Source organism: Stenella coeruleoalba (genome assembly GCF_951394435.1).
Source record: "Stenella coeruleoalba genome assembly, chromosome: 17".
In the NCBI taxonomy this organism is placed as follows: Eukaryota; Metazoa; Chordata; class Mammalia; order Artiodactyla; family Delphinidae; genus Stenella; species Stenella coeruleoalba.
Genome location: NC_137163.1, coordinates 44,870,519 through 44,882,010, shown reverse-complemented (window position 1 = coordinate 44,882,010; position 11,492 = coordinate 44,870,519). Strand labels below are relative to the sequence as shown.

The 11,492-nt window shown below is 38.9% G+C and overlaps 1 protein-coding gene across 2 annotated transcripts in view; it reads left to right on the top strand.

The window, feature by feature from the left end:
- The first annotated feature begins 5,767 nt into the window (after positions 1-5,767).
- NECAB1 (N-terminal EF-hand calcium binding protein 1) overlaps positions 5,768-11,492 on the top strand; it is a 279,489-nt gene continuing 273,764 nt past the window's right edge. For both annotated transcript variants that reach the window (XM_079901334.1, XM_079901335.1), the window contains exon 1: positions 5,768-6,086. In XM_079901334.1, the coding sequence (XP_079757460.1) occupies positions 5,988-6,086 (99 nt within the window). In that variant the 5' untranslated portion in view covers positions 5,768-5,987. The remainder of the gene's footprint in view (positions 6,087-11,492) is intronic.

Below are 11,492 nucleotides of genomic sequence, written 5' to 3'. Positions count from 1 at the left end.
TTAAAACCCAGTGTTAGTGGGAATGTAAATTGATACATCCACTATGGAGAACAGTATGGAAGTTCCTTAAAAAACTAAAACTAGAACTACCATATGACCCAGCAATCCCACTACTGGGCATATACCCTGAGAAAAACATAATTCCAAAAGAGACATGTACCACAATGTTCACTGCAGCAGTATTTACAATACCCAGAACATGGTAACAACCTAAATGTCCATTGACAGATGAATGGATAAAGAAGAAGTGGCACATATATACAGTGGAATATTACTCATCCATAAAAAGAAACAAAACTGAACTATTTTTAGTGAGGTAGATGGACCTAGAGTCTGTCATACAGAGTTAAGTAAGTCAGAAAGAGTTAAAAAACACCATATGCTAACACACAAAATAAGGTTCCGAAGAACCTAAGGGCAGGACAGGAATAAAAATTCAGTCGTAGAGAATGGACTTGAGGACACGGGGAGGGGGAAGGGTAAGCTGGGACAAAGTGAGAGAGTAGCATTGACATATATACACTACCAAACGTAAAATAGGTAGCTAGTGGGAAGCAGCTGAATCACACAGGGAGATCAACTCCGTGGTTCTTTGTGACCACCTAGAGGGGTGGGTGAGGGAGGGTGGGAGGGGGATGCAAGAGGGAGGGAATATGGGGATATATGTATACATATAGCTGATTCACTTTGTTATACAGCAGAAACTAACACAACATTGTTATACTCCAATTATACTCCAATAACGGTGTTAAAAAAGAAAAACCCATTAAGTAATGAACAGGCCAGTTAAGGAAAACTGTATTCTAGGCAGAGAATGCCAAGGCAACAGCCCAGGAGCATAGGGTAATGGCTATTTTTTGGCCCAATGGCACTTACTACTCTCAAGTCCTAATTTTGTGATCTACAGTTACATAAATGGTCATGCAGAATAGGGGCTAATGGGGAGCTGTGCCATCCTCTGTCTTCTCTCAGCATTTACTGCAAGCCTCTGGTGATACTCTTGTCTCACTGTATTAAAGTTATCTATTAAAATAGTGTCTCTTTAAGTCACACATGTTCTGCAAGAGCGAGGACCAGTCTTTTTCATCATTTCCTCAGCTATGCGTGTCAGTTGGTGGCATGAAGCAGACACTTAACAGATATCCAAATAGAATTAATTTTTCTAACAAATTTTTTCCCCAATGACTTACCAAACCGTTCTCTTTAACAAGAAAAATTTAGATTGAACTTATCAGAGTTAAAGCATCAAAAACTAACTCTCACTAACTTTTCAGAGTTTTCTAACTAACTTTTCCATGGTGTAGCTACCACAAAAAATGGAGGTTCCTGTAAAAATTAAAAATAGAACTACCATATGATCTAGCCATCCGACTTCTGGGTATATATCCAAAGAAATGAAAACAGGATCTTGAAGAGATACTTTCATCCACATGCCCATTGCAGCATTATTCACAATAGCCAAGATATGGAAACAGCCTAAGTGTCCACTGATGGAAGAATGAATAAAGAAGATGTGGTTTATATATATAATTTAATATTATTCAGCCATGAGAAAGAAGGAAATCCTGCTGCTTGTGACAATATAAATGGACCTTGAGGGCATTATGCTGAGTGAAATAAGCCAAACAGAGAAAGATAAATATTCTGTATTTTGGATGGATACCAAGTCACTCAGAAAGTTGATAGGAAGGCTGGAGATTAAGCTTGGAGGACAAGACTGCTGAAATCACAGCCAAAGATCCCCTATTATACCAGTTAACTTGTCTTCGGGGGCTCCATTGGCTTTGTGGCCATTTGACACTACACTGCTTTTGCTCACTGATACTGTTTCCTTTCATGTACCTTGATACAGATTTAAAGTCCAAAGTGAAACATCCTAGATCTCAGACTCTGCTCCAGCTGCCAGCGGAAAGGGAGAGGGACCATCTTCCCTCCTTGGAAGAGGTGAGTCCTGCCCCTGAACAGGATCCATACCATGGAACAGGTGCCTAGATGAGGACGACGGTTTGATCTTAGGCTGCCTAAGCAACAAAAATGTCCACCAATCTGACTGAAAGGTTTCTGAGTCATCGTTCCAAAGGATGGCCTTCTGTAAAATTTTTAAAATATAAATAAGATAGATTCCTGGCTGTCTGAAATGGTTTAGATAATAGTTCCTCCATGAAGCAGAGACAGATTGAAATACAATACATCCTCACATGGATGGCTATCATCTCCTGAAATGCTAGAAATACCTTTGTGTCAAAGTCTTATTAGAAGCCCAAGAGCTGGAATTTAGAATGACATTCCTCTCCACCCACTCTGCCCCGCCAACCCCCCAACCATGATTTTGCTACAAGAAGTTGGTCAGAAGATGCATTTCCTCTCTCAAGTTGGTTGTCTTTTGTTTGTGACTGATACTATACACAGTGAAGCATCTGTGTTTCACAAAAATAATGTGTGAAAACAGTTTTCAAAAATGCACACTGTGTGTATAAAAAGAAAACCAAAAGTATGGTTACAACTTTGTAGTGCCTATTGAATTTGTCGGTGAATGGAAATCTAATTTCTACTGAAGCCTTCTATGAACATTACATTTCCATTAAATAGAGAACTCAGGTATAGCAATATGGTGTTCATGTTGAAATAGTAAAAATCATTACTGACTAGTTGTTTAAAAATTTATACTTCCTCTTGACAAATGGTTAGAGGAAATAACAGAAAATATCATTCATGTCAGCAAAGGTAAAAGGAACATATTTTCTGAAATGTTACAAATAGCTCCCTGGTTTTGAATGATGACTACAAATTATTCTCCTATTCTTCATTTATAATCACAGAAACTCTTCTTCAACACCTGCTGTTATTACCATGGGATTGGCATAAAAATATTATCACTTGCAGGGCTGAATTTATTATTTATTATCACTTGCAGGGCTGAGGGACCCACAGCTTGGGTTAGAGGGATCAGACCTAAACTGCACTTGTTGCAGAAAAATCTATTCAACACTCCATCCAACGGCAAGAACAAATAATATTGTATTTTTATAAACTTGGTAACAATGTTCATGATTAGTTCCCCTCCTCCTTCTCCTTCTGGTTTTTCTTCTTCAGTGATGTGAATGACCAGTATCCTTTTGATGAGTTGGTCAGTCGGTTTTTTAATGATTTTGTATTTTCTTTTGATGAATATTTGTCAAAAGAAAGGAGCAGTTCAGATAATGAGATTTACAGTTAATAAGCTAAAATCACAAAATGATGTTAGATTAATATTTCTAAAGTACAGCTCTAATCAATATCTGCCCTTAGTCTAAAGTCTTTCACGTCTCTATCTAATTAAGTGTAGAGTTCTGGACTTCAAATGTCTTCAAGCCTGTCTTCTGAAATTTTATTCTGTCCTGTATGTATAGTGCAGATCAGTTCAGTGGTTCTTAATCTTGGCTGTACATCATAATCACCTGGGAAGCTTTTCTTTTTCAAACACTGATGCCCAGGTGCAGCTGCGTGCTAATTGAATATGAACCTGGAGATGAAGCTCAGGCATCAATTTGTTTTTTCTGTTTTTTTTTTAAGGCTCCTTATTTTTGTTATCTATTGTCACAAAACAAACCCATATCAAGACTTATTTGTATAAAACAGTAACCATTTTATTATGCTCTTGAATTCTGAGGGTTAAGAATTTAGATAAGGCATGGCACTGATGGTGTGTCTCTGCTCTACGATATTTGAGATCCTGGCTGAGACAACAAAAATGGCTAGGTGTGTCTCAAACAGCTATGTGCTGGAATCATCTAGAGGCTTCTTTATTCACTTTTCTGCCACTTAGGCTGAGATGACTCAAAGGCTGAGTTCAGATAGTACTGTCAGTCAGGGTGTCTACTCTGTTCCTCCATACAGCTTGGGCTTCCTCAAAGCATGGTGGCTCAAGGTAGTTGGATTTCCTATAGGAATCCCAGGACTCCAGGAGCAAATATTCCACTGAAAAAGGTGGCATTGTGATGCTTTCTATATACCTAGACTCAGAAAGCATAGAATCACTTTTGCTGCATTTTATTCATTGAAGCAGTCACAATCCTTCAGATTCAAGGGGAGGGGACTTACGTCTCTACAGGAAGAGTGTCAATGAAATTGTGGCCATAACAAAAGTTGCCATACACCCCCTGGTAATTCCAATGTACAGCCAAAGTTGAGAAGAGCTGGATCCATTTCTTGCAAATACTGATCTACAGAGCAGGGCTGGGACTTGGGTGAGGCGAATGAGATACCTAGGGTGCAAAGGCAGTCACTCTCAGGATCATGCAAGTGCAGGGTAACACCTCCTTACATTTTGTGCCCAAGGCCATTTATCGGTCTCACACTAGTCTTGCCCCTGCTACAGAGCACCAGTGTATGAATCATGGGTGAAAGAAGGACTTAGATTCTTGGGTCTCATACTTTGATATTCTGATTCAGGAAGCCTGTGATGTAGACTGGGATTCTGTATGTTTTCAGAGATTCCAGTAGACTAATTACAGATTTCCATGTACTTTCCTGGGTGTCATGCCTTTGCTCATGCTGTTCCCTCTACCTGGAATGACCTTTCCTTCTATTTCTATCAACTATAGAATATCTACCAATTTTTAAGATTTAAGATCAGGAGTATTTCAAATACTACCTCTTTTATCGGGCCTCTCTTGGTCCCATAAGCTAAATTATAAACTGTTCCTCCTAAGAAACCCGTAGCACTTTTTTATATGCCTTAAGGAACTCACATTTTGTCCTGGTAGTTTGTGAACTTGTCTTATAGAAAAAACATGTTCTCTTTTCTTGGAGGCCACCAAACGGAGATCTGGATCCACCCCATCAATTCTCACAGGCAGAGTCTTGTTTGAAAAAAAGTGCTATTTTCTTTGACTCATCTTGCTCTGAGACAGTTCAACTTTGTAACCCACACAGCAACTGGTATGTACTGTGCACATTTTAGAAGCACAGTGGATATCTATCCTGATGGAAGGTGAGATTACCATTTTTGCAGACCTCAAATGTTGAATAATTGCCCTCGTTTACATTCTTAAGCATAGATAGGTATTGCATCCTTTATTGTGACTTCACCTTTGGAAAACTTGCTTGAACATTACCTGACAATCTTTTCCCCATAGAGAACTTTTTTTTTTTTTTTTTGATGCTCACTGTATGCAGAGTCCATACCCTTGACCATGGCACTACCACATTTAAGCCACAGAACCCTTTGAGGTAAGCACTGCTATTGTGATTCATTTTCCTGATGAGGAAAACCGAGGCTAAATGATTTAGTAACTTGCTAGATCACAAAATGACAAATTAACCAGGGCAGGTTCTGAACCTGGGCATCCAAGATTCCAAAAATGTGTGATTTTATCCTCACACTAATCCAGCCCCTCTTTGGTTGGTGGTATCCATTTACCGGTCTTTAGGGAGGGTAGGAAAGACAGGTGCACTTGTTCAAAAGCAAAGTTGGCAAAACCTCTTGGAATCTCTCAACTCATACGGTTTCTACCCGGGGTGAGCTTAGGGTCGTCCTTACTTTGTGCTCTTGCTTCTCAAGACACCTTTCCATCTGTTCCCCCTCTCTGTCTGGGCTACCTCCTTTCTCGCTGCATGTGGGACTGTTATGGAGTGGGCAGATACCTCAGTGTTACATTCAGCCAAGGCCAAGGGCGGCGCAGGAAGCGGGGGACGGTCATAGTCCACTCCCCCACAAAGTGGAGCAGCGCTTTGCTACGTGCAGGGATGAGACTGATCCAGTCGCTGCAGCCAAGGGAAGTGGGGGAGGCGCGAGTCAGAGCGCGTGGGAGCGCTGGGGGACAGAGGTAAGGAGGGGGAGAGCGAGCCAGAGAGAGACAGGAGTGAGGCTCGCCGGGAAGCGAACACCAGCTCCGGATCCCGAGCCCAGCAGCAGGCGGGGCAGAGACGGCAGTGCGGCATCCTTTGCCTGAGTCTGTGCAGCCGCCGAGCTCCACTCCCGCTCCCGGCCATCAGGGCTCCCAAGAATGGAGGATTCCCGGGAGACGTCGCCGTCCTCCAACAACTCCTCGGAAGAGCTCAGCTCTGAGCTGCAGCTGTCAAAGGGCATGTCGATCTTCCTCGAAGTAAGTACAGAGGGAAGGTGTTAGATCAGTGCCCCTCCCCGCCCCCACCCACCGCCATCGTCTTTTTTCTTACTCGGGAGGAGGCGTGTCGGCCCAGGAGCTGATCAGCCAGTGTTTTGCCCCCAGAACACCGGAGAGAACTACCTTCTACTTCGCTTCCCTCTCTCCCTGGTAAACCACCCAGTTAAATGCTGGAGAAATGACCACCACTCAACTTGTAAAAACGGCTGTCCCAGACCTAAAACCTGGGGCTTAACAACCCTTAATAAATTCCCAAAGTTAAATTTCTCAACAGCCTGGATTCCAATAGGGACTAGGTTTGTAAATACAACGGTCTCCATAGGGGTGGGGGGAGTTGTCCCAACTCATCTCTAGTGTGCTCTGTTTGCAGCACCCACCTCGCAGATTCTCTGTGGTGACCAAGGGAATCGGTAGAAGTGGCAATGCCTCACCTCCTCCTCCAGCCCCCTAGAAAACACTTTGAAAACATATTTGTTTTTCATTTTTACCAGCGGTGGCCAAGATCTCTTTCATAATGATCCTTTTTTCACTGCCATATCCTATTTTTCCATTTTCCTGCTCTGTTATTGGCCTTCTGTACCTCTCCAAGTTGTAATTACTGTCATTATCTTCATCAGTTCAAGCATTTAGCTGTTCTTCTTTTGGTCCTCTCCCTGGTTTCGGTATTGATTCTCTTCCTCCATTTCTCTGCTGTTGATCAGTTTTGTTCATTCTTTATTTCCCTTTCTCTGATATTTTTCTGCCTTCATGCTATGGTTTCTATCTCTATAGCAGTTTTATTTCTTATTTGTTTCTCGATTTTGCTTTACTCTCCTTCCTGCTGGTCTCTATATTTCTCACCCTTTTGTTCAGCTCTTTTCTCTGCCTTTAGGTTTTGTGGTTTTCCTATCCCTCAGTTTCCTGCGGGGCACCCAGCTCTCTCAGCGCCTCAGTTGTCACATTCATGCTGTCCCCTGAGGTAGTTTCTGGCTCAGTGGGGACAATTCTGGCATGATAAAAGATGGGCAAAGGGCATTGAAGAGTGATTCGTGCTCTTTCCTCTAACCTTCTCTGAGTTATCATTTCTTATTAAAATCAAGGTGGGGGGGCCAGAGGCCAAATACATTTATTTATTTGTAGAGCAATGAAAATATGAGGAAACCAAATTATTAGTATCATGATGGTGAAGCAGAAATGATGAATATAAGGGAGAGGAGGCAAGGAGCCCTCCCAAGTTTATTTTGAATGGATTAGCTTGAATTTTTTAATTGGGAGAGAAACCCCTATCAATAATTAAACCTAGTGTAAGGCAAAAATATAGATAAGGTTCAACTTTGTTGAACCTAGCAGCCTTCTCTTCTAATCACCATGCAACTGCAATTGGGGATACAGGCATTCTGGGCAGGCCATCTTCTTCCCACCAATACACATGTGGGATTCCAATTTCTTCCACTCAATAAGGTTGTTAATACCTCATTCTTAATGAGGTATTAACAATACTAATGAGCACTCATCTCTGCTTAGTTTGGGTCAATCAGATGATGTTATTGGTGCTAATGGTTAAACTGGCTGATATTATTCCTTTTAAGTCTTGCCATTCAAGGCAAAAAAGCCTCTGAGGAACTAAGCAGGTAGAAGGAGGAGGCACACAGCACACCAGAGAAGGAAATCCTCAGGGCCAGAGAGTCAGGACCCCTGAAAATCATCTCAGTTATAAGTTTGATGGCTAAACTGCCATGAAGTTGATTCAGAGAGAGAAAGAGGGGCTTCCATTCATTCTGAGCTGATCTTCAGCCTGTCCCCAAAGGATAACAAGTGCTTCCCTAAGACTTTTTTATTTTTCTGGAAAAAAGTGTATTTAATTTATTTAATTAATTTATTTATTATTTATTTATTTTTCTTCCAGTTTTATTGAGATATTATTGACTTACAGCACTATATAAGTTTAAGGTGTACAGCATAATGTACACCTTAATATATCCATAATGTGCACTTACGTACATCATGAAATGATTACCTCAATAAGTTTAGTGAACATCCATCATCTCGTATAGATACAAAATTTTAAAAATAGAAAGAAATTTTTCCTTGTGATGAAAACTCTTAGGATTTACTCTTTTAACAACTTTCACATATAACATGTTGATTATATTTATCATGTTGTTCATCATATTCCTAGTACTTATGTATCTTATAACTGGAAATTTGTACCTTTTGACCACCTCTTCCAATTTCTTCTCCTCCACCCCTGCCTCTGGTGACCACAAATGTGACCTCTTTTTCTATGAATTTGTTTGTTTGTCTGTTTTTTAATATAGTTGACTTATACCACTATGTTAGTTCCTATTTAACAACACAGTGAACTGACATTTCCATACATTTCAAAATGATCACCATGATAAGTCTAGTTAAGATCTGTCATACAAAGATATTACATAGTTATTGACTATTTCCCCACATTGTAGATTTCATACCTGTGACTCATTTATTTTGCAACTGAACGTTTGTACCTCTTAAACTCCCTTAGTTATTTTTCTTTCCCCCACCCCTCTCTCCTCTGTCAATCACCTTTTTGTTCTCTGTATCTATAACTGTTTCTCTTTTGTTATGATTGATCGTTTTGTTTTATAGATTCTACATATAAGTGATATCATACAGCATTAATCTTTCTCTGCCTGACATATTTCACTTAGCATAATACCCTCTAGGTCCATCCACTTGTCACAAATGGCAAGATTTCATTCTTTTTTTATGGCATATGTTTTTATATTGCATATATATACTACTTCTTCTTTATCTATTCATCTATTAATGGCCACTTAGGTTGGTTCCACATGTTGGCTATTGTAAATAATGCTGCAATGAACATAAGGGGGCATATATCTTTTCTAATTAGTGTTTTCTTTTTCTTCAGATAAATACACAGGAGTAGAATTTCTGGATCATACGATAGTTCTATTTTTAATTTTTTGAGGAATCTTCATACTGTTTTCCATAGTGGCTGCACCAATTTACATTGTCACCAATAGTGCATGAGGGTTCCCTTTTCTCCACATCCTCTCCAATACTTGTATTTGTTGTCTTTTTTGATAATAGCCATCCTAACAGGTGTGAGGTGATATTTCATGGTGGTATTGATTTGCATTTCCCTGATGATGAGTGATGTTAAGCATCTTTCCATGTGCCTGTTGATCATCTATATGTCTTCCTCGGAAAAAAGTCTATTAAGATCTCCTGCCCAGTTTTTAATTGGGTAATTGGTTTTTTGGTGTTGAGTTGTACAACTTCCTTGTATATTTTGCATATTAACCCCTTATCAGATATGTCATTTGCAAATATCTTCTCCCATTCAGTAGATGGAGCTTTTGTTTTGTCGATAGTTTCCTTCACAGTGCAAAAGCTTTTAAGTGTGTAGTACCATTTGTTTACTTTTGCTTTTGTTTCCCTTTACTGAGTAGACATATTCAAAAAAATATTACTAATAGTGATGTTAAAGTGTGTACTGCCTATATTATCTTCTAGAATTTATATAGTTTCAGTCTTACATTTAAGCCTTTAATTCATTTTGAATTTATTTTTGTGCATGATATGAAAGAATAGTCCAGTTTGATTCTTTTGTATGTAGCTGTTCAGTTTTCTCAACACTATTTTTTTTTTTTTTTGGCCGCATCATGCAGCTTGTGGGATCTTATTTCCCTGACCAGGGATCAAACCCGGGCCCCAGAAGTGAAAGAACTGAGTTTTAACCACTAGACCACCAGGGAATTCCCTTCAACACCATTTATTGAATAGGCTTTTTCCTCATATATATTCTTGCCTCCTTTGTGGTAGATTAATTGGCCATATAAGTGTGGGTTTATTTCTAGACTCTATTCTTTCCATTGATCTATGTGTTTGTTTTTGTGCCAGTACAATACTGTTTTGATTACTGTGCCTTTGCAGTATAGTTTAAAATCAGGAAGCATGATACCTCCAGCTTTGTTCTTTCTCAAGATTGTTTTGGTTATTTGTGGTCTTTTATGTTTCCATACAAATTTTAGAATTATTGTTTCTAGTTCCGTGAATGCCATTGGTATTTTGATAGGGATTACACTGAATCTGTAGATTACCTTTGGTTTTAACAATATTAATTGTTAATATTGTTAATATTAATTGTTAACATTTTAACAATATTAATTTTCTAATCCATAAACATGGTATATCTTTTCATTTGTTTATGTTGTCCTCAATTTCTTTTATCAGTGTTTTATAGTTTTCTGAGTACAGGTTTCTTACCTCCTTAGGTTTATTCCTAGGTAATTTATTCTTTTTGATGTCATTGTAAATGGGACTGTTTTCTTACCTTCTCTTTTAGATAGTTCACTGTTAGTGTATAGATATGCAACAGATTTCTATATATTAATTTTGTATCCTGGAACTTTGCCAAACCCATAATGAGTTCTAGTAGTTTTTTTGTGATATACTTAGGATTTCCTATATATAATATCATGTCATCTGTGAACAATGACAATTTTACTTCTTCCTTTTTTGTGTCAGCCTGCTGGTGGGCAGGGCCAGGGCCCAGGGTGTCCTGGGGTTGGTGCTAGCCTGCTGGTGCATGGGGTTGGTGGACACTTAGGTCACTTCCATATCTTGGGGATTGTAAATAATGCTTCTATGAACATTGAGCTGCATGTATCTTTTTTAATTAGTGTTTTTGTTTTTTTCAGATATATACCCAGGAGTGGAATTGCTGGGTTATATGGTAGTTCTACTTTTAGTTTTTTGAGAAATCTCCATTACTATTTTCCACAGTGGCTGCACCAATTAATATTCCCACCAACAGTATACAAGTGTTCCCTTTTCTCCATATCCTTGCTAGTATTTTTTATTTGTGTCCTTTTGCATAATAGCCATTCTGATCGGTGATATCTCATTGTAGTTTTGATTTGCATTTCCTTGATGATTAACAATGTTGAGTATTTTTTCATGTGCCTGTTGGCCATCTGCATTTCCTCTTTGGAATAATGTCTATTCAGCTCTTCTGCCCATTTTTAATTTTTTTTTTTTGATGTTGAGTTGTATGAGCTGTTTATATATATTGGTATAAATCTTTTATCAGTCATATCATTTGCAAATATTTTCTCCCAGTGAGTATTGTCTTTGCAATATGGTAAAGGGACATTTTCTTTGGTACTGTGTATAACATAGCTGTGTATTATATTATCCAGATTTTTTTTCTAGCAGTATACAGTATCATTTAGGGCTAATTTGATTGCTGTTAACAGAAAAAAATAACCCAAACTATTTTAAGATTTAAAAAAATAACAATTTATTGACTCTTGTAATGAAAAGCAGAAATCATCTTTTCAGGGTGGCTTGATCAGGGGCTCAGAGAGTGTCATCAAGATCCAGTTTCTCTCAGCC